Raw genomic sequence first — 23,977 nt, forward strand, 5'->3', positions numbered from 1 at the left:
TAAGTGTGTGTGTGTGTAGGTGTGTGTGAGAGTGTGTGAATGTGTCAGAGGCACGGCTGCCTTCCCATATGTGGTCCATGCCTGGCTGGTCTACTGTGACACAGCTGAGTCCAGAGCAGGTCTAAACATATGAATATTTAACGCAGGGTCAATGATCTCACAGACTGGCCCTCTAATTATTTAGCTTTTGGGGTGAGGCAGATTGCATACTAATTAGCTGCCAGCCACATGCCTCTTTGCGTGCGTGGGTGTTTGAGCTCAGGTGAGCGCTCAACGGCATCGAGAAAAATAAACTTGACCAGCCCACAAGTAAAGACACGGTCCCACACACACTGTACAAAACATTCGTTGTCATACTGCAGATAGATAACTAGGTATTGCTTTCCCATAAAAGACCCTTATTTCACCCCTCTTTCACTGGAGTAGCATTGAGGCCTTATCACGCCCAGCCACACCTAGGGGCCAGGTTCCACACTGATACTGTAAATGTCAAGCCGGCCTCATCATAACATAAGTTATTTATTATCTCATTATTTGATAAGAATGTTTCCATTTGGATGTCTTTTCTATTCTATTCATTTTCAACATAGTTAAAATATTTCATCTACACTGTTCTATTTATTTGATACCACCGGGTACATATTTAGTTATTTAATGTAAGTGTATGCAAATTTCTAAATATAATATAGTATTATATATCCTGCATCCACATATATGGACCAGTGTGTCCCTGCTCCCTACAACCTAAATATCCTTGATATCTTAATCCTGTCAAGGGAGAGAATCCCTTTAATTTACATCGGATGCATAATGTAACCCCGGACCCCCCAAACAAATTTAATATTAAAGGGTGGATGAGAAAAGGCTCAATAAAATGCTTGCGGTGGAGGAGGAGTTAATTTGTCAGTCGCCCGCGTCCTCTAAGCGAACGGCACCCGCAGCCAGAGCACTACCTTGATGATTTCATCACTTTATAACAGGGAGGACGGTGTCAAACCTGGGCATTGTGTGGCCACTGCAAATGAGCCTAATACAATTTGTCCATCAGCAAGTGCTCTTGGAGGGGATGAGTTTGGATGTGTCCCATGCACGGTGATTGGAGGTCGGTCAGAGAAGAGAGAGTGGGGGCTGGGGGGGGATCAGATGATGTAAGATAGAAGGTGGCCTTCATTTAACAAAGAGGAATTCAACGGTGGATTTATGCAAAATAGCTTCTTGATTTTCACCACTTATCTCACGTGGCCATAGCCCCCTGTCCATCACACTCAACGCATGGAGGGGGTAGTGAGGGTGGTCCGGTAAACTGTATTATCATGTAACTGAAGAATAGACATTTCTTCTACTTTTATAAATTATTTGATTCCCTGGAAACACAAATCTGATTAGGATTGTCTTTCAATTTTCTGACACTGACAACCCACTAACCTAATTACCCCCAATTCCCAATAGAGCGTCATCCTTCTCAGCAAGCACCAGGGAATCATCTCATGGCAACTGTCTGTGCTTTATACACACACACGCACACACACGCACACACACACGCACGCACACACACACACACACACGCACGCACACACACCAAACGCCTTTTAATGTGTAACTTCTAAAGAACAACAAGGCGTGTTGAGAATATTGTCTTCAAACACCATTGACTTGCCAACTCGAGCATATTGTGCTTTAAAAAGTTTCAGAATCAGCTGAGGTGCACCCTTTACTACCGTAGGGTTGGAAAATTCCTCTCATTGTTAAACGTGATGTCACCGCTTTACACGGCTTCTTCCGGCTTCTTCCGGCTCCTCCGTTGAGCTCGGTGTCTGCCAGTTGGCTTTGCTTCTGCTCGCCATGATTCTCTGTGCCGGTTGAGTCATGTGGCTGTATCAGCCAGTGTAAAGCCGGTGATGAAGGTAGATGGGTGCCTCTTTTAATTAGAACAGTCCTGGCCATAATTAACAGATGCTGACAGGAATTAAAGCTTGGCTCTAACCTGTCTCATTTTACTGTCCAACAGAGCCAGATACAGGCAGAGGGGACGAGCGAGTGATTAAGACCAGCTAGACGGATTCATTCACTTGCTGTCGGGCGCTATGGTCGGGACTTTATTGGAGCCTTTGTGGGGTTCATATGTCCCTTTGGTGACACCCGAAGCTTCTGACTCTGACCGGTCTGTTGTGCCCCCTCCAAAGTAAACAGAAGGAGTGTTATAAATGTGTGAAGAGAGTTGAGTACTACCTCATCCAAAGTCATCTCACTGTTTTATGGCCCACTACACAGAGCAGCGCGGGTAGCAGTGGGCGAGCTCGGGTGTCATCTCTTCAAAGCAGGGTGCAGGGGGAGAGGGCTTTTGGCCAAGGCGACTGGCATTTGTGCACGGATTAGCACAGGCCTTTGGGGTGGGGGCTGGGGCCAGCTGACCTAGGGCTCTTCTTTCTCTCCAAAAACAATAATAATCCCCTTCCTAGTACACTCCTACAGAAGTGCCTGTCTTCACTCACTTTGTGTGGCCGGCAGTGGTCTGGGCCCTTATTTTGAGTCGCTCACCTGTTCTGGGTGTCTCTCCCTGGGGAAAGTGTCAGGATGTCTGGGATGGTTGGCAATGCCAAGGGGGGCTTAGGCGGACCCTATTTTAGCTGGGAAAATCAGAAGGCCACATGGCAAGGCATGGTGAACCTTGCCTTTCAAGGAAGCCGCCCGGCGAAACTGCCGTCAGCACTATTTCAAAGGGCCCCTGTTGCCAGCTTCGCATGCTTGTACGTGTGTTGCAGCATTTTTTATCACGAGTAGTGATGAGCGAGGGGTAGCGGAAAAATTGTCACGTATTGCCCTCCTCCCCTTTTGCTGACCCCAGGGGCTGCCATACTGACACCCTCGTCACAAAGCCCATTTACAGGTTAGCTACAATCTCTCTGGTGGGCTGACATCCCTGCTCACGCTGCTAATTGAAAAGACTTAAACTAGACTTTAGATTGCTCTAAATTACAGTATTGTAAAATATATATGTACATGTATATTTGGAGTGCTGTGGCTCAGGCTTCTTTATTACCCATACTCACTCCTACTGTTACTGCATCTTGAAGGCAGACTGTATTCGTCTTACTGGATTTAGACGGCCGTCAATACAAGTGGACATTGACATGTCTAGTATTTCAGGCACTAAACATGTGAGCGTAGTGTGGTTTGCGTGTATGTTCTGTATGTTGCGTATGTGTCTGTGACGGGGCTATTGTGGGATGCGGTTGTCCTTTGCATGCCAGTCCGCGGGACAATGAGAGGTGTATTGTATATCAGCACGGACACACTTTGCTCCTTTGTTCAGCAAATGTTCATGGCCGTCATGCTGTCCTCTCACAATGAGACAGAATACTTTTCTACACTGTTACACAGTGAGGACAATGGAACAAAAAGCTATGGTCTTTGGTCAACACACAGTGGTGTGTAGATAAAAGTATATATGTGACTGTCAGTGTCCAGCAATAAAAAATTCTTCTGCAGCGGTGTGTGTGCACGTGTGTGGAGGGATCTATGTGTTAGTGAGCGACGGAGAAAGGAAGTAAGTGCAGAGAGCAACTGCCACTGAATGATGTCAATGTAATCTCTCAATATCTTGTCTTCTCTCTTGCTCTAAGCTCTGATCCGTTTCCATTGATCAGAGGAAAAACCTGTTGCCTCTGACATTTGATTCTCTATTGATCACTTCCTCCTTTATACAGTCAGGGGAAAGCACAGTGACTCAACACAGGGTTTAGGCTCTCCTGTAATCACACTGCTGATCTTCCAGACCATTTTCCTTTACCTCTTTTAAAACGTTAAGCTACAAATGTTCTGATTGCAGATTTCGTGCTTGCTCAGTAGAACCTATGATTGTATGAATTTTAAAATAAAAACTGAATTATTGAACTTTAACTTCCTCAGAATATGACTAATATTGTTCTTTTTTTCAGAGACAGTCATGGATTTAAACTTCTGCTTCATTGGGGTTCAGCATTATACTTTGTTGGAGCTGTAAAGTTATAATTAGGTGATTTTCCATTGAGACACAATGTGACCTTTCTGCAGTAATGAAAGTAAGTGGCAACCTCAGTCACATGAGCGGTGGCCATCTCCACACTCTGGGCCTGAGCATGGCGTTGAGCCGACGGCTTCGTAGAGCTTACAGTGGACAGAGACCATGTGTCTCTCTTTCCATTTCGTCTTGGTGACACTTTAAAGGGCCGGGCCTTAAGGCAGAGCTTACTCAAGTCTCTGTTAATCATGACAAATCATGTGCAAAGTTGAATAATAATATATTTTTTATTTTGACAGAAATTGGTTATTTTAGAGGAATCTATTGCAATTCCTGCGCAAGACTTCAATCAGCCTGTGATAGTTGTCATGAGGTGATGACAGACTCTTTGTAAAATAGGGTCATTCATAATATGACAATGTGCTGAATACACAGAAGCATGCAGCATTAGAACTAAGGGCTTAGGCAAAGTCTGCATATGTGAGTTTTATATTCTTTTTACTCTGACCTGACACTGGCCATTCATTTATAGCCACGGCTACATATTTTTTTAGTCTCTTATTCTCCAAGATGATATAGTGGCATACATTTTTCATCAGATAGTAATGTGATTACTCTGTCTTTCTGGCACTGAGGCTTTATCTGGCTGCAGCCGGTCCAGCGGATTCTGTTACTGTGTGGAGATCCATACGGGCTATGACTCTGGCTTCAGGTGGCAACCGGATATATTATGCATCTATAAATCCTGTTCTCCGATGAATAATGGGGGGATATATACTGCACAGAGTTAGACAGAGAACTTAAAAGTGGAAGATTGTACAGAATTTCATTTATCAGAGCTTCTGTCTGGCAGTATTCATACCACTGTATAAACATGAGGGACAATCGTACTTGGCACAACACAAGTGCAACACTCAGCAGCACTCGAGGAAAACGCGTTTCCTTACAGAGTTCCTGAGCTACTCCCAGAGGAGGCTTGAATAAATATAACACCGCCACTTCACCCCCAAGTCACATATCTTTCATTATTCATTTGTCTGGCCCCTTTGGAGCAACCAACAAGTGAGAAGGAGACAGAAGGAGAAAGAGAGAGGCAGGTGAGCATGCATGTGCTTGTGCAATGGCGTAAAGGAGGACGGATAGGTGCCTCCCCTGGAAGAGCAGCCATGCCCCGGGGTCTCAGGGGGTTCAGTCAGGGCGATAAAGGGGGGCGAAACCCAACAGGACAAATCTATTGGAAGCATGTTTAATTGTCACTGAATTCCCAGCTGGCGTGACTTTAAAAAATCATCCACAGGAAGAGAGCTGAGATGTTCGGAAAAACATTTAGTGGATCAATATGCGGGGGTGAGCTGAGACCGTGCCCGGTGTGTGCTCAGGGACTGAGCCCGAGCCTTTCCAGGCGGAATACTGTTACAATTGTATTACTCAGACGGCAGGATCAACCTATTCAGCATATTTCTGTCCCCAGCTCAACTGCACATTATTTACTGCTCTGTAGGTTGGGATGGACAGGGGGGCTGGGAACTGTTGTCTTGGCCAGCCAGTTGTATGCATCTCTGGCTCGCACAATAAAAGATACTACTCATTGCCAAAGCAGTCTGGGACTTAACGAAACAAATATCATGAGAACAAGTGTGTGACGCTGTGATGTTCCACGAGCAGCTCCCTGATCAGATTAATGGTGGCTCCTGTATTTGCATGAATGTCATGAGAACAATAATACGTACAGTTAATGTGTCTGTGTAAGAATAATAAAAATGCTCTTACTCTTCTTACCTTCTTTGAGCATCCCCACTTTGAGGCATTTCATGAAGCGACAAGCCTGACATGATTTGCGTCTCCGCTTTGTGATCTCACACTCATTTGTGGCAGGACAGCTGTATTCTATGTTACCTGAGGAGGAGGAGAAGAAGAAGACCAGGTTATCACAAACAAAGCCAGTTGTCTAAGTCCAATACATTCAAATTTAAAACAAAATGTCTGTGAAATGTTAAAATATTGAGTGGAATGTCACAGGCACTAAAGGGGAAACTAATGGTAAATAGGGTGCAGCTACTGATGTGTATTATCTGGTCTATAATAAATCATATTTTGCAAACAGGCATGGGCACGTGTTAACCATATGGATGCCTATAAAATACATTTCTGTAGTGTGTCGGTGGTTCAGGTCTCCAGCGAGTAGAGAACCTTCCAGCACAGAGGGCCTCGGTGGGAGGAGAAGCTGTGGTGAGCGGTAAGGTGGGGGGTGGAAGTAAAGCTACAACAGTCCTTCAGGATCCATCAGTAGACGCCACCCAGGTCCAACACTAAATTGGCCTCATTAATTCTGTGCGTGTCCCCTCCGGGCCCCGGGCGCAGGCCATGTCCCCCTGCGCTCAGAGGGGCCTGCCACTGCCTCAATAGCAGGCTGGAGAGCCAGACACGCTGCCCCGGACCACTTTACATAATACTTCAGCAGACCCAAACCTGTTGTTACCACTGTTGCCATTGTTGACTATTTACATAGTGTACAGGCAAGAGGCCTAATGCATTATTCAACTGCAGCGTCTGATTCCAGGACGGAGCAATGAAAAAGAGTTTCATTGCCACACAATAAAAGCGCTGGTTGCGCTCTACTCTAGCATTAGCAGTAGAAAGAGCAGGATGTGTGAGGCAATGCCTCCGCTCCTGACTGATTCCCTACATTTTACTGTATTCGGGGGTTTTCAATAAAGGGTTTCAATGTAATGGTTGCTTCTGCCCTGGAATTTGAATCATCATTATTTTGAACAAGCTTTCAGCTTTAAAGCTTTTGACATTGGGGTTTTCCCCTTAACCATTCTTTTAACCCAGGGTTTATGTCCTTGTCCGACAATGAAATAAATTGTTGAGTGATGTAAAAATATAATTTAATCATCATGAGTACCTCAATATGTTTCCCTCAGCCATTAAAATACATATAAGTAAACTTAATGTCAGTAAATGTGCTTTCTGTGGAAACTACTAAATACATACACAGTGGACAGCAACCCCCCCTGTAAGGTATTTTATATGTTGCAGTGTGTTAACAGAAATCCACACATAAGGACACAGCTCTGACTCGTTTCTCCATATTTTCTGTACAGAGAAACAGAAAGCTGTGTAATATTCCACTGGCGTTCCTCCACTAGCCCTCCAACATCCTTTGACAACTTATGCAATTATGTTAACATTATTGGGCAGATCAAGAGGAGGGTCCCAAGATGTTATAAATAATTAGAAATTCCTCCTTATATCTGGGTTAGAAATCAGTATGCTAATTCTCCTCATCTCTTTGGGATTGGGGTAAATAAAGGTGTGAGAGAAGGCGGCTGATGAGCTCTGATTGTCTTTCCTCTGTCTGTTTTCTCTGTTGTCATAGCAGAAGCAGCCCATAATAATCCTATCCATTTCCCATATCCTGGGAGGAGGCAATCAGTGCCACTCTGTGCTGGATTCAATTCTTGGAGGTCTTTTTGGTTTGCGTTCCCATTATACACTAACCAATCAGCAATTTGCTGGGACGTAAAATACTTAATACATGAAAGAAACATGGATTATGCAAATGTGAAACATCTTTACTGATCGTTTATTCACTTTGTTGAACGTATGCTATGTGGCAGGTTTGCTTGCATAGCCCAACCCCGGGCCACAGTTGACCCTGTGTGTCCCCTGAGGACTCTTTGTTTACGGGGGTATTTTTCTCCCCCTTCCCGGACTCATGGGTAATGGGGGCACGTGCACAAACACACAAATATTGAGGTGGCTAACTAACTCTCAGCGAGTTAGCCCTTGGAGATCACATACTCCAGAAACAAAAACAAACACACGCTCACACGCTGCTGGGCTACTGTGTCCACCTGTCCTGTCAAGTCCTCTGCGTCTGATGTTCTGTCAGAGGGGCTTCTCGTAGATCAATGCTGAGAGGGGGGCGGATTAACTAATTTTTTTTCATTTCTCCATTAGGTTTATATTTAGAAGAAGTTTCAGTATCAGCATACGAACAGTAAGTCCCTCTTCAAAACATGCCTAACATCGTGTCGCTGAGCTACATGATAAAAAGCCTCGACCTCTCTCGGCCTTCGGTTTTTATTGATATACATTCATATTGATTAAAAAGGAAAAATATCAAAGAAATGGTCATATTAAAGGCAGCACCCATAGATTGGAACTTGCAACAACTATGACAAATGTAAGTAATTAGAATATTTAAAGTTAAATGTTTGGAACTTCTTTGTAATCACTGTGGTCAAAATCAACCTCTTCATTTACTCTACATGCAAAACAAACCTGTAATTTATGTGGGACTTGAATTTAATTGTTAAAAAAAATACACCATTCTAGATATTTCCATGAATACATTAAGTTTGACATTAAACAGAATAGGCATTATCACTGTAAAATGTAGCCATGTATGCCTTGTGTGTCTTTCTTGTCTTTGTGTAGCATTTATGATTTTTGTAGTATTTGTTTTTGTTGTTTTAATTACTATAGTTGAATATATTATAGTCTTCTCGAAAGTAGTTACAGCAAATGTCACAATTACCTTGTGATTTAATTGTGAATTTGCAGTTATATTAGATTAAAACATTGACTCTAAAGGGCACACCTGTTAAATTATTTACATCGACGTTGTCATTCAGAGATGATGACTGGAAAGCTTGTAGAGTAATAGAACGGCTGGTTTCACTTATAGAAATGAAGCATACTGGCGGGAACCCCTTTAACCTGAGGGCCACGCCGGGGTTTATCCGTCTTCAGAGAGGTTATGGTATGGTTACCAATAACATTACAGAGTGAAGGGAGAAGAAAAAGATTTCCCTCCTTCTTCTCTTGATAAGTATCTGTCTCAATCTATTTTATGGCTTTTCAGGACCCATGCCAGGGCACAGAGGGGAAAGTCAGGTCTTGTAAGTAAATTACAGTAAAATGGCAGGTATTTCTCATCAAAATCTAAACTGACTTTTACAGGCTTACTGTCAAGGTCTATTACTTCATATAAAAGGGGGCCACCGAGTTCAGTTGGTTTTCAAGCAATTTTACACTTGGGTTCAAAATGGGAAGAAAACACGGTTCAATAAGAGATTTATGTTTTTGATTGGTGGGGCACGTGAGGTGCAGGAATGGCAGGATGATTAGGGAGCAATGAGAACAGGGGTATTTCTGGGATGGATGGAGATCTAGGTTGACATTAATTTGGGCCTGGCTCTGAGTAATGTAACTATCTCCACGTAAGAGTTCAAGGGGCTTTTCACTGGATGAATAGGTGACAGATGATGGATTTTCCATCATCTTTTGTTGAAAAGGTAAGAGCATGAGGCTGGAGCGGAAAATAAAACAAAGATAGTAAGTTCCTCAGTGACTAAATTATCATAACAAGTCAAAACTATTTAAATATAACTAGATTGTATAAGGATTTTTATTTTAATATAAAAAACAACAAAAGCATATTATTCCTCCCAATAATTAACTGCTGTACCACAAGAAGTTACACCGAGTTACACAAGGTGGGCACATGGTGATAAAGAAACTGTCATGTATATGGTTAACATTAACTTAGCGTGTTATTTGCCCTAAGTGCTATAGAACAATGTGATAAAAGGCTGGAAAAGACAGCTCCTTTGTTTTCCTCTCATTAGAGAGGGCCGTCTCACACTCCACCCTTGACTGCCTCGTTATTCCTTTAATTAATCAGTTCTCATCAACGGCACCCTCTCATTCTTTCAAGGGCTCTACATCCCGCTATTTACTGCCTCCTTTTCCCCCCAGCCATCCTGCATGTGTTTCTTTTATCATTTTGGAAGGCTTTCACCTCCCCCAAAAAGTCCTTGCGTCCTCCTGCTTTTTCTGCCTGGGACCCCTGTCTGATTATTATGCCATTAAGCCTCTCCTCCTCTCCTCTGAAAGAGCAGCAGGGTCCCTCTCCAATCTAAAGAAGTCCTGGGTTTTTTTCCCCTCCTTTCCCTGAAATTACCCGGCGACGCGTGCCTGAGTTTCTAATTGGCATGCCCGTCCCTGGAGACGGCCCCCTCCCTTCTTCCTAATGAAAAGCCTCGGCCTTAATTACACTTTCCAAACGCTGATTGTTATTGACAAAACTCCTGTGGCTCGGACAAACGACGGCAGATTAGCTCCATTACAGGCAGCCCTCCAAGAAGAGAAAGAGAGGGATTTCAAATCGACAATGCAAAGTGAGAGCAAAAAAAACAGGCGCTTTCAATTTTTTCCCATGTACCTTCTTCTTAATTGTTTGGGCCATTGCTCCACTTAAGATGTCCCTTTCTTCCCCCGATGCCTTTTTTTCTGTTCCATTGTGTTTCCGTCAGTGTACTTTTAGTGAGGGGACAAAAGCCCAGTTATGTTATTTGAGAAAAAATGTTCATCTATTGTCAATAGACAGGATTGCTGATGGCAGCATGGGTAAACAGGAGGATTTGGCCTAATGCTTTTGTTTGCCTGCAAAAGGTACATAGACTGTCTAAAGCTGATAGGGCTGTAAGGTCCAAAATCAACACCTAACAACCAGACAGACGGCCAGATCTTCATATAATGCCTGCAATCATTTGTTGATGAAAAATTACTGAAAGCAATGGATGAAACATGTCTGACTCATTTAGTTTAAAACTCAAATTCTTCCACTCTCACCTCATTTCACTACACTCCAACCTTTTGGCTCATTTCACCTTTTCCATCTAGTTTGTCTACTGTAGTTGTTGCAGCACTTCGACTTGGGCAGCTGTTTCCAGGCTCCACAATATCTCCGTCTTGCTGATTAATCTGGAGCGGAGCGCACAGTTTCACAGTGGGGGGCCTTTCATTGCTTCTCTAATGAGAAGCTGTGATACATCATGCCTTGCAGATAGCCAATCGCACCCTAGTCCCCAGGCACACATACACACACACAAAACAGGACAGGAATAATAAAGCATGTTCTCTGGGCCCCTCAAGGCATCTGGGCCAACAGCCCTGTGCACTCCACCAAATCTGACCTCTAAGTGATGATGTCATGTCCACCATACACCACCAACCATGACAGACGACCTAATCATACCTTCAGTTCCGTCCCATGTCAGAATATTCTCCTGGTTTCTTTTTTTATTTCGGTATTAGTAAATACATTTATACCGTTATCCTAGAGTGAGTATTGTACACTAATAGAATCAAAAACCATTTTCTTTCTTCTTCTTTTTTTTTACCGAGGTTGTTGGTCTCAGAAGGCAGAGAAAACATCTTTTTCACTCCAGTGGTTTTTAACATAGTAAATCGCTTGGCCTGAGTATGTGAGGCCACGACTATCTTGTATAGAGGGTGTTTTTATGTCTGAAAATGCAGCGACAAGGAGTGAAATACTTGTATTGAGTGTTTGTAAGAGGGGAGGTGGGATGAGAAAAATACCTTGTATTGTCCTTTTAAAAAAGGCTTTGCAGGCCTCACAAGAGGCCACCCCATAGTGATACCCCGAGGCTATATCTCCACAGACCAGGCACAGCCTCTTGGGGAGGGAGTTCAACATGTATTCGCACTTTATGGACGAGTCCTCCATGATGGTGCTGGAGCAGTCATCATAGCGCTTGCGGCAGGTGCCGGCCCCGAGCCCGCTGGGGGTGAACATAGGTGGAGAGTCCAGGCCGTTGGAGTGGCTGTTCATAGTGCTGACATAGCCGCCACTGGCGTCTGAGTTGCCGCTGGGGCTGTGGTGGCTGACCGTGTCGATGACCGAGGAGGGACTGGATGGCTCCGTCTTGATGTAGGACCCACAACTGGAGGGTAGGTGCCGGTCATCAGCGGCCATTCTATTCAGCAGCCTGAGGGATGGGGGGAGAGACGGAGGAGGAGGGTTGATGGGAAAAGGGAGGAGGAGAAGAGGAAGATGATTAGCAGAGGCCTTCCGAGAGTAGAAATTAATCTTATCAAGCAGTAGAGTGACATAAATGTCCAAACAGCGGAGCACTTGATTGAAATTAAATACAAAATGTAATGATTTTGTGGCTTTTCATGGAAATTACAATGCAAATGGTCTTTTACTCTAAGTAGACATTATGGTAAAGTTTTTAGACTTAATTAATTATACAGCATATATTAAACAATACAGTCTCAGTAGATCAACACCTAGGATCGATTTTACGCTTCAATCTTTCTTATGCTTTTCATAGAAAAAGATGTGTTTGTAAATATAAACATGCAATTTCTTCGCACAGGAAAAGACGGCATTTGGTTGGTTTCATGTGCCGTAATCTGCTCTATTTCAACTATGGTCAGCTGATGTTCAAGTCTTTCCAATGTGCTGTTCTCTAAACCACTATGTGTCCTAACCTTCCCTATAAACCAGTGAACTACAGGGAGAATCCTAAGTGCTTCATTAGCCGCACACCAGCGTAGCTAAAAAGCGCTTTAGTGTACAACTACAACACGCACGTCCACACACAGTTGCACACATGCCCAAAACAATACAAACACACAGACAGAAAGAAAAGAAAAGTGAAAGAGAGTCAGAGGGAGGGATAGAAAGAGAGCACTCTAATAACTTAACACGCAAGTGTGCGCACGCATGCACACACACACGGCATATCAAGTCTGGGACATCTCCATAGTTTAGAGAGTAGAGTGGACCTTGGCTTGTCTCCTTGAGTCAGCAGTCAACCAAAAGGAAAACATGATGGCAAGATATTGACTTTTTCACTGTCTGCCTAATAACTGTATTTTGGAGTACATGCAATATGATGCTGTAACGTGTGCAGACTAAAGTGCAGCCTTTTGGCTGTGGCCACAAAATGCACTCTGAAGCCTTCCTCGCCCATATAAATCTCTTTCAGTCTTGCTCTATAACCTTTAACTTGAAATTGCATTGGAAGAACAATGGGGGAAAAAACTTAGCCCAGACATGTTCAACTCATTTTTTTGTCCACAAATGGAGTGAACTGAAGGGGTGGACGGCGAGAGGAGATGGATAACTCATTGTATTGGGGATGCTGTGTAGACAAAGTGACCCCTTAGGGTCAAGGCTAGTTCACACACTTACATACACACACACACACACACACACACACACCCCTTTGCATTAGGTACCACGGAAGGGGTGAAAGGTCACCTGCACTTGCCTGCATTAACAAAATTGAGCCTTGCATGGCTTATGCAAATTCAGACACAGGGGCTCCTCGTGAGTGGCAGCTCGACAGCCCGAAGTTGTGCCTTAGCACATTAGTTCCATTAGCATATTGCCAACTAATGGTAATGTTTACATATTTGACATGTCAGTTTACCATCAGCACAGGGAGAGAGGGATGTTCCCTTCCAGGGCTCTATCTGCCTGATTGGACGATAGCTGTCCGTCTCAGAGTGCTTGAGAGGAAACAGGAAACGAGAGTCCTCCGCTGTGTCCCCTTCGGTCTGCCGGACTGCCTCTTGCTCTCTGAGGCTGATTTAATTGTGAGGGTGGGTGACGCAGGGGTTCAGGCCCAGGGGTCAGTGGGTCAACCTTATTTTCTCACCCTGGCTTCCTGGGCCTGTGGAGATGGGGGTCAGCGTGTCAAATTAAATCTCATTCCCAGGTTTCCCTCCCTACTGTCATGTATATTCATCGGAGCTCCAGGTGCCTACCACTTCTGGAAATTCACAAAAAGGTTAACTGCTAAAATAAATAATAAAAAAATGCCCCCTGTTAAAACCGTTGACCTTGTGGAATATGGCTTTGCCTGTGCACTCCTGGAATTCTTCTTGCAATATAAAGCCATCTCTATATAAAACTGATACACAACTACCATTGTGCTTGAGAACATGCTTTCCAATTTACAGTTTTGATTTCAGCTACTCTCCATTTAAACAATGACAAAATGCATGTAATACTACTAGTGGCATTGGGGGCAGTTATTCAGACTTGCTGTTTTAAAAGAATTATCCACTTGTACTCTTAAATGTCCTTCCAGACAGAAATTGAAGAAGTGAATTAATTTCATGCCTTTCTTAAATAGAACTTGCCGCTCTTGATAATGAATGCAGATTGCATCCCCATAAATTAATGCACGACTCTGTGTTCATCTGCTTTATGTTCTCTGTTTCAGATGGATATGTGCACCTGTGCGATAGGGCACCTGCACTTGGCTTATTAAAGGCTATATATTAAAACGCAGGAGCACAAGATGGCTTCATTTAGCTTTTATTTCACAAATTCAGAGTAAGCTTAACCCCGGTTCAAAGGCCATTTTCAGGGTGACACTTAGCATAATTGCATAAGTGTCTTAACTGTTTCCCCTCCAGCTCAATGTGGTCATTTATAATAAATGTGCTGGCTAGAATCCCCTTAACTCATTCTGCTATGACACATTATACCACTGCTATGCTTATGTTTTTAACAAGCCTGCATATATTGATTAATGATACTGAGGGAATACTAACCACTTGAACCTGGCGTATTAATCAAATAGCCTAAAATATTTCTATAAATATTCGTAATCTCTAATGGGACAGGTCCAATTTAAATCTATAAATACCATTGTATGGGAAAATGAATTATGAGCATTAAATAGTTTGACAGCAGCAATAGTTGGAATAAATAATTCAATATGTGGGGCAGGTGCTAATTAGCTTGTGTGCTACACAGACAGAGCAGACAGGAAAGGCACTAACTGCGACTTGATGCTGTAAAATCTATAGTTCTGTCTTACTTCCTTCCTCAACGTAAGAGCATTTTAAATTCTGCTGCCTGGCTGCCCAAAGGAGCAGCGCTTGTCCAAGATACAGTATCTCTCTCTCTCTTTTTCTCTCTCTGTTCCTCCTCCTTTTGTTCCCTTTGTACTGATCAAAATTCATGCTGAGTAGTGGGTTATGGGCCCGCAAACGCACACTGCGCAGTTTGGTTTTAATCTGATTCCACCTGGCCCTCCTAACAGCATTTCAGATCCCTAATATCATTCCACTGGTGCTGCTGTGACCAGGATTAGCTGGCCTAATGATCTGGAAGCTCGTCTCACACTCTCTGTTCCTCGACTTCCGAGAGGAAAAGCGAGGAGCGCTCGTTTTCGCGCGTCTCGACACTTTCCTCGCCTGCAAGCGAAGACTCTGAACGTCGGATGACACTGTCGCCAGAACGCAGAACATTCCGGATCTAATTGAGCCAATTTGTAAGTGTTCCTGCTGAGAGCTTCCTGCTCACTTCAGGAGGATACTGACATCCTCCGCTGTTCTCTGGGTGACTGCAGCTCTTTCCTCGTTTCATATGTAAATCACAAGCTCAGTACAAACCCATGCTCGGGGCTCAACTCAAACAGTGATTGTATTCCCCATGTCCTTTTCACTCTCAAGGCCACAAGATGCCAAAAACACAATTTTATAACATTTGCTAACCTCATCCCGAAGTGTCACATCCTTGCTACCTGATGAAACTGGGTAAGTGGAGGGGAAGGTGTGGGTGGTGGAGGTGGGGGTTGACATCTGCAGGCACCGCGATGGTGATATCAGATGCCCCGGTAGGGGCAGATCTGTCTAAAGGGCCCCAGGCGATGTGGCCTGATAAGCCACTGGCCCCAGAGTCAGCGTTGGTAGGACGAACTCAATTAGCTCCTGACAGACCTCCTCTCAGACGGGCTCAGCCTCCCCACCACAGCAAGAACCCACTGGCAGCTGCCCCGCTGACCTCTCCTCCGGGGGCCACCGCCACCTTTTACCGCTCCAACACACAGCTTGGGATTCGTTTTTTTTTTTTTTGGGAGAGAGGACAACCACGCTGAAATTCAGCACCGCCCGACTAAAGTCACAGAAATACATGCGGAAGTGTGTATGCCACCAAGGGTGCTCGGTGTGTGTTCTCGCAGGGCAAAATGGAAATGAAAAAGGACTGTGGCCCAGGGAGGGGTTTGGGTGGCCCTTGGGAGAAAGGAAGGGAATGGAGATTCAAAAACACATTGGGGTTGAAATATGAAGGACGCCTCTCTGCCTAACTGGTTCCAGGTTAATGACCATCAGGGGAATAAGGGGCCGAAAGACTCTCGGGGTGATGTGCATGTGTGTCTGTACCGACGTTGTAAGGGCTTATGTGCTCTTAGGGCTCATGGTGTGTTTGTGTTTCAGACAGAATATGAAAGATGGAAATGCTGGGGGTTTGATGGCTGTGGTTTGGTTGGAGGAAAGCCCGACACTCCATAGGGACCCATTCTAATCTATGAGGGAGAGGCCCCTAATTTTGGAGTTTCTCATTCATTAGTCCTGCTCTGGCAGAGAGAGGAGGGAGCGGAGGGGGTGGACCTGAAGGGAGGGGTCTCTTTATTAACGGATATGCCAGACACTCAGGAGAAGCTGACAGAGATTTATGATGTGCAGATCTATGGAGGCAAACAAAAGGGAAGTCGAGGAGACAGAAAAACAGGAAAAGAGAAAGTAAGCGATATGTGAGGGGAAGAGAGAGAAAGGATAGAGAGAGAGAGCTGTGTTTATTGTACCAATGGAGAATGAGGGCCCCGGATCAATAGTCCGTAGGCTGGGGGCTCGTGCAGGGTTACCACTGGGGGGACCATGGTGCTCTGTGGCTTGGGCAATTAAGTTTTTCAGTCTCCAGCAGAGGATTATATTTAGCTGCTCCACAGCGATGTCACTGTAGTCTTTATAAAGCTATGAGCTCACTGCACTACGACAACATGAGCCCCATGCTCCAGCGGCACCACAAGATAGCGCTGGCCAAGAAGCAGATCACATCTATTGATCTCCTCTCTTGCTCCTTCCTGTTCTAGAGATGCTGCTGGCAGGAAAGAGAGGGCCTCTTGTGATACAGGCGCTGCTGTTTGTCTGACGTAAACTGTCTGGGCCGCACTGGGCAGATCTAGTTCTTATAAGGGGCTGAGTTCAGGATGTTGAGAGAAGCAAATGGCTCATGACAGAGCTACTGTCAGTGGGGGATGTGAGGGAGATGTCAGTTGTCTAAAATTCCCACTGTGGAGAGCAAAGAGTTAACGGTCCTCCGTGCAGACCCAGTGGGGAAGCTCCCTGCAGAATTGAACAGCTCATCCTACTGTATGTAAAAAAAGAAGTTCAGTGATAAGTCTAGTCTGGTGTGCAGTACATTTGGGATCAAATTTTTAATTCTGCTTTTTCATTAGAAAAGATTAGTTTCCATTACATCCATTATGAGGCATGGCCATGGTATAATTTAACAACATGAATTTACAATGGCTCGTGATATCTACAAAAAGCAATTATAGTCCACTACTGGCAAAAGAATCATCCTTAAAAACAGTTTTTAATTATCAGCATTTTGTATATTAAAAGACTCTTCAAAGCTGGTGTGGGTAATGACCTTAGACAAAAGCTGGCGTTGTGTGATATGTTACTGATACACTGACGACAATATCACAATACACTCCCTTTACAACATATGGTTTAACTATAAACTGACAGTCATTTATCACTGTGTAACATTTGAATGATTTGAATGAACATTAAACTAAAAAAGCACAGTTCTGTTGTTTGGCTATGAGACCTTAATATTACAGTTTGTGTTTGATTATTGCTTTTTGAAAAAAAAAAAAATTGTTTTATCACAGAATATCCTGCATCTTGAAGCCATTATGAACATATTATCAGTGCCTCATGAAAGAGATATCACCGGCTACCTTGGCCACTCATAAAGAATGTGACTATACTATATGTGTAATATGGTAATATAATGAATCAATAAAGTCAGTTGGAAGAGATTTAATAAGAGCAGAATGTCAACACTCTTGTTAAAAAAAGTAAAAGTAAGAAACAGGATTTGGTAATATGCTCCAGAATAGCCTGTCTAGGCAGACGTAGGGATATATCTTAAAGATTCAGTTTCATGCTACAAAAGCCTTTTAATGCGAGGTTTTGTTTAACTGCCATAAATTATGTGGAAAGCCAGCAGATATCAACCACAGCACACCTCTCACGCACTCTCAGTAGGGTTCCTTATGTAAAATAAAGAGAAGGGGATTATAAATTATGAATGATGGAAACTTGAGCAAAAGATCCAAGGCAATTTTATCAGAGGGGCAAAAGATATTGCAAATTGTGTTGCATGTTTTTTGCAGTGTGTGGGTGTGTGTGTGTGTGTTTGTGTCACAAACAGTAAGACATATTATTATAAAGGGTTAAGGCTATTTAACACAGTCCAGTGTAAATCACAGGTTTAGACACAGTGGCTGTGCGTACACGGGGACGGAGGCATAGAGCCATGCATGAAATTACTTCATTAATCTTCTTCTGATAGGCCGTCCTTGTTTAGGGGAGAACTCTACCTGCTAAAAACAAAGAGCCCATCCTACCTCCATTAGAAATGGTCCTCTTCATAAGAAGAAGAGACAAATACAAACATACTTACACATACACATACACATACACAAGGCTAAATTAACAGGCCGAAATTAGCAGGTTTATCAGGCACCGAGGATAATCAAATGTGTAAATGTTTGTACGGGTTCACAGTCGGTGTGCCATCACGGCACATAGGTAAGATTAAAATAACACACATAATACAACATGATCATCACATTTAACTTGACTTCTCTGATTCAAATTGTAGCACACAATTCAAACTGTTCCAAAATGAATTGATGATGCTCAAAACACTATTGCTGTGACGGTCTGCCACAGCAGCAGACATAGTCATAGCAATAGCCTCTGGCTTTTTTTACAGGCTCATCTCCACCAGCTGCCACACATTCCCCATAAATAGTGCTGGTAATAAAAAGACGGGTGGGCCTAACTGATTTATACGGTAGTGTCCACCACCACACCATTCAGGAATAATTAAACTTTGGGGATATTTCCCTGAATTAATGTGTCTCCTTCAGGGGGCAATCTAAACATACATTTCAGTGTTCGCCACGTCTGGTGTCACCGGAGGAACTGGGAGGCAGCGAGTCTCCAAGTGGCAGGTTCAACAACCAGACACTTAATTTGACCATTCGATTGCACTCAGCACTGCGGGGGTGGGCTCATGAGGAGGCGTTTATTGTGAATGTGCATTGTGACCAATAGGAAAATACACAAATCAGCACATAGTTGTATAATTTGAAGGCAGCCGAGCGAGCAGGAACCACACGTGCAAACACACACACACACATACACACATACACACACACAAACACACACACACACACACACACACACACACATACTTCTATGCCACAAATCTGTCAGTTATCAGTTGAAATGATTCCGTCGTGAAGTTGTAAACAAGAGGTTTTATGAGACATGAGACAAACAAAGTTAACCTGTAATGAATAATGTGTTGTGTAATGGAGAGTCAGAACCTGGCCTGATAAGCAGATTTAAACTGAGATGAAATTACTATCAGTTTAACAAATATTAGAAAAATATCTGTCTTTAAAAAATAAAAAAAAGACGGTATGAAGTAAGAATACATGTGGGTTATTGTCAAATCAAAGATGTATGAAGTATATTTTAGTTTCTGTTCTGATTTCTAGTAATGGGAGTGCACACCAGAGTTTTCTGACATAATTTAATGTTTGAGAAAATTCAAGCAAAAGGGTCTTTCATACGTCTGTTATACGAGCAATGCATATTTGACACGGGTCAAGAGAATCAAATACGTCAATATAAATTCCTGTTCAGCGCAGAGAAACTAGGCCTACAGAGGCTGGCTTTTTGCACACTGCCATGTTAATGACTGGTTATTGGTCACATCCACTTCCCTCGGGCAAATCAGGGATGAGTGATAGTAGTCCTGTCTCTCACTCTCTCTGGAAGACACACCCGTGACATAGCTACTATACGTGTGCACGCTGCGTCTGTCATTTTAATTGAACAATTTTGTAGAGTTGCTGATACCATTCTGCACAATTTTCCTTCAAAACCACAAACCGTGTGTGTTCACATATGAGCGTGAAACATTTACTCGCAGCTGTCCAGCGAGTGATGAGAAAGAGGAGTGCTCGGTCTAAAAGCTGTAACGGGTGCAAGGCTCACTCTGGCCATGAGAGGAGACTTGGTGAAGCTGTCAGTGGGAATCAGAGCGGCTACTGTGACGGACGGTTTCAATATTGATTTCATAAATAAACAAAGCTAACCATCGATCCTAATGTTATTTTGCATTTCAATTACTGCTCTGAAACATAACCTTCAAACAACTGGCCGTTCAATACCAATAGCCTTCGCTGATAAACACCCATATAGTTACCCACCTTACATCACATTTTCTTACCAAGTGTGAATTATTAGTGGACCTACAAGATTTCCCTCCACTAGATTTAGGACAGAGTGAGTGAAAAGCAGCAGCATTGTATTGAGTATTCATATCTATCATACTCATGGAACTGGAAGAAACAAGCAGACTTGGGAAACACAGAAAACTTTGTTTCCGGTGTTTTGTTGTCACAAATGTACCACTTTACAGTTTTCAGTGTATTTCTTTACTGTTATTTTTCTAAACTTCGGTGTTCTAGATGGTGTGCGTCTGTGTGTGGGTATGTGTGTGTGCCTGTGTGCATACATGCATGTGTGTGTGTGTAAATGAAGAGGACCCCTTCAATGTTGGAGCAACAGGAAGAAGTGCTGACGCACCGTGTCAGTGATAGCACTCTGCTGCCACAAGGGCATGAGAGCCCACGTAGGCTAGCATTATCCTTCTAGACTAATGGACCCAGTTATTTTTAAACAGATTCTCACACTGCGGCGGAGGTGTCCAAGGTTACAATGGATGAGAAATCAGGAGGGAGGCGTGTGGTGACGGCTGGTGGTTTCTGTGCGGGCGAATGTTGTGAAATAGCCAAAGTGGCCTGGTAGCTAATCACTGAGCGGCGTAAAGGCCAAACATCATACGGGGACTCAATAGACAGCATGTTATAATAACAATAGCATCAAAAAATTACCAATAATATTTTTAAAATAAAATGTTATACTTTCTTGAAAGTTTTTGTGGTGGTTGAAAGAAAAAGTTCACTACGACATTTTTAAACTGGGTTTTGTGCACAATATTAACTAGAACGGGTCGTAATAATCCAGAACAGAACAAGTCTGGACATTGCATGCTTACTCTTATTTTCCTAATGAATGACCCACGAAATAAAGCATCCAAAGGCGCGGTTACACTACTTCAAATAAATTAGTGAGTTTGATTCAGTGGCTCTTTTAAAAGCCAGTCCAAGCACTAACAAGTAAGAACCCAAATGCATCTGAAGCTACAGAACAGTGAACATCCAGAGTGTCAATACACCCCGCATCCCCATTTGGCCTGGAGAGGGACAACATGCTGCACCCTCCCCCCCACCCCCGCTCAGCCTGAGCTGAGTGACATATTTACAGTGAAAGTAATGATACTAGATACCAGAAATGAGAGGGCTCCAGCGTGGCCAGTGGACTCAGGAATCTCTCTAATGAATTGGACAACAAAGCCCTGTTGGTACAAGGAAGAAGTATTTAGAATTGGGTGACAGACTGAATTTTAAACAACAGGGTTTACTTTAAAAAAAGGCACACATCCCAACACCCCCTAAAAGCTCCGGGAGATGAGGCGGGTGGGATGGGGACAGGTGGGCTGTGGGGCTGGACACCGCAGCTACGTAGGCCACCAGCTCCTGGCTCATAGCGGGGTGGCCATTCTCGGCCAGAAGCCTCTTCTGGTAATGTATTCTGAAACCAAATTACCGTAAGCTGATCCCATCTGGATAGTGTCTGTGCACGGCTGCTTTGGTTACCCACCACTGCCTCTAGCCTGCGATAGCATCTCCATGAAGACAGCAAAAATCTGATTAACCCAATAACAATGAAACACTTGGTCAAAGAGCAAAGAGCTTTTAACTTAAGATACACTAATGCAATTCCCTCGCCTTGTTTTCTGAAACCTAATAAGAATCAAGCAGACGGACTGCTCGAGATGGGTGTTTGCAGGCTCTAATGCAGCAAGCTGGGAATGAAGTCAAATGAATTGAAATCTAATTCATCATTGTGTGCTAACTTCTCTCTGCTTCTCTAAAAAAATACATTAAAAAGCTCTTATTTCATGAAGGGAAATTGGATAGCCTAGTTAGTTTATAGCAGTGGCTCTGCCAGGGCTTAAGGAAAGCGAGGGTGTTGATGGAACATTTAGAAGCAGAAAGATGTCACATCTCAATTCAATTCGAGCGAGCACAGAGGAACCCAAACTGACAATCCTCGGCATCGGCTGACTTCTGAGTGGTGCGAACTGCCACTGCAATACAAGATCAACAATAAGCCTGTCTGACTCGTACAGTAAGCGGCTCGTCTCGCTGCTTGAGCCAAGAGATATTCAGACTCGAAGAAGTCAAGTAAAAGTAAATAACAGGTGGAGTGTAACGGGCTACGTACCAGCGGCAGTGTGAGAAACACATACACATAGAATTAAACTTTCAGCAACACCTGTGTTGTCAGAAAACTTGCATGCGCTCACATTTCGAAATATCGCCAACAGAGACAAGAGGTGCACGTCTCTCTATTCTGAAGGCAAAACTCTGTTTCCAATCCGATTCCCAGGCGGTGGCGATGCCCTCGGGTAGATCTATAGAGTATACCACAGCGATTCCACAACAGGGCTGTGCTAATTACATGGAGCACATACGTCCCACTAATCCTCTCAACCAAGCGTCACAGCCTCATCCAGCCCACAGTGAGGGGCTGCAAATACCGCTGTACAATTAGCAGAGGAGAGCCACTGCTGGACCGAAATGAACAGCACACTCAGGCCAATGCTGGAGAGATCCCACAAATAACTAACTGTTGGGAGGAAGACTAATCAGGGGAATGCTAATTTACTATCATCAATTTTACATAATATACTGTGACAGATTTTTTAGTTTAGGAGTAAGACATAAAATGTATTGCATCCACATTTGATTGCAATGTATTTGTTAACACACCGTTGTTATTTATAAATCAAACACCTGTTTACAAGTCAGCTTTGAAAGAGCAAATGCTCTTGTACCTGTTATTTTAAATGTTACATGTATCCATATTAATCTAATAGTATGATCATGGGACACAGAAAAGCAACTGCTTTCATGTGTGGAGTGCCATTAAATATTTATCAGTATTTTCTTTTATCATATACATATTCCAAATCAGTGTCGACATGACTGAAGCTCTAATACTGTGTAAATGTACGACTGTAATGCTTTGGGGGGGAAACAAATTAAATAACATTCACTGCAATATTATACTGAAACATATATTTTCATGTATAAATTTAGGAACATATTATTTTGCATTTGATAAATTAAGTATAAGATTTGAGAGTAAAAGTAAAATCAAAAATACATTCATGAATTTAGTCAGATCTAAAAGGAGACAACGTGAATATTCGTCAACTAAAACTGCAAACATTTTAAATAAATGATTTCTAACATAACTAAAAATGTCCCATGTTTAAATGTTTAAATTGTGTTCATCTTGCAATAAATATGATTTAAAATGTGTTGGAAAGTGTTTGTAGGGGAAATCATTTGAAAATCAAATATCTCCTCAGACTTAAGAGTAATCGTATATCAAAATTATAAATATCCATAAATGTAGGGGTTGTATAAAGATCTGCTTTAAATAAATAATGGTAATTAAAGTAGTTTTGCAGGTAATACTACAGTGAAAAATATAAATACACTTGAACATACTACTTGTGTTACAGACCTGTTACTGCTGTTTGTGTAATTGTGTATTAATGTGAATCAGAGAAAGAAGTTAACTTTTATAATCAATTACAGGATGAACAAAAGGAGATTATTAAATGTCTGTCTAAAATAGTAAAATTTCTTGAATTACTTTTTGAATTTTCAGTGATTAAAGCCCAAAGTAAAGAATATATGTGACACAATAGGTGAAATGAGGAAATACACACCAACAACATTCAGCTTACTAACTTTACACTATATTATATAACCTGTTATGTATTTTCACTGCATTTAGAATACTTCCTTAAGCCCTCAATTCTCTTTAAATAATGTCCAGAAGATGAAAAGTGTAGTTACAAGATGATACACAATTTAACTGGAATGTTCTGGA

General features: G+C 42.9%; 1 protein-coding gene across 3 annotated transcripts in view; it reads right to left on the bottom strand.

Annotated features, from left to right (window-relative positions):
- The window catches only part of esrrb (estrogen-related receptor beta), a 39,825-nt gene that overhangs the window by 14,672 nt on the left and 1,176 nt on the right, over positions 1-23,977 (bottom strand). The window contains exons 1-3 of one of the 3 annotated variants that reach the window (XM_068580827.1): positions 21,294-21,361; positions 11,396-11,805; positions 5,780-5,896 (exon numbers count right to left, since the gene is read on the bottom strand). In XM_068580827.1, coding sequence (XP_068436928.1) covers positions 5,780-5,896; positions 11,396-11,792 — 514 coding nt within the window. In that variant the 5' untranslated portion in view covers positions 11,793-11,805; positions 21,294-21,361. Of the gene's footprint in view, positions 1-5,770; positions 5,897-11,395; positions 11,806-21,293; positions 21,362-23,977 lie in introns of those variants that run through there. The other 2 variants (XM_068580826.1, XM_068580825.1) reach the window with 2 other exon arrangements.

This window comes from Clinocottus analis, unplaced genomic scaffold (assembly GCF_023055335.1).
Source record: "Clinocottus analis isolate CAN_PGR_092001 unplaced genomic scaffold, fCliAna1.0.p SCAF_17, whole genome shotgun sequence".
Lineage (NCBI taxonomy): Eukaryota > Metazoa > Chordata > Actinopteri > Perciformes > Cottidae > Clinocottus > Clinocottus analis.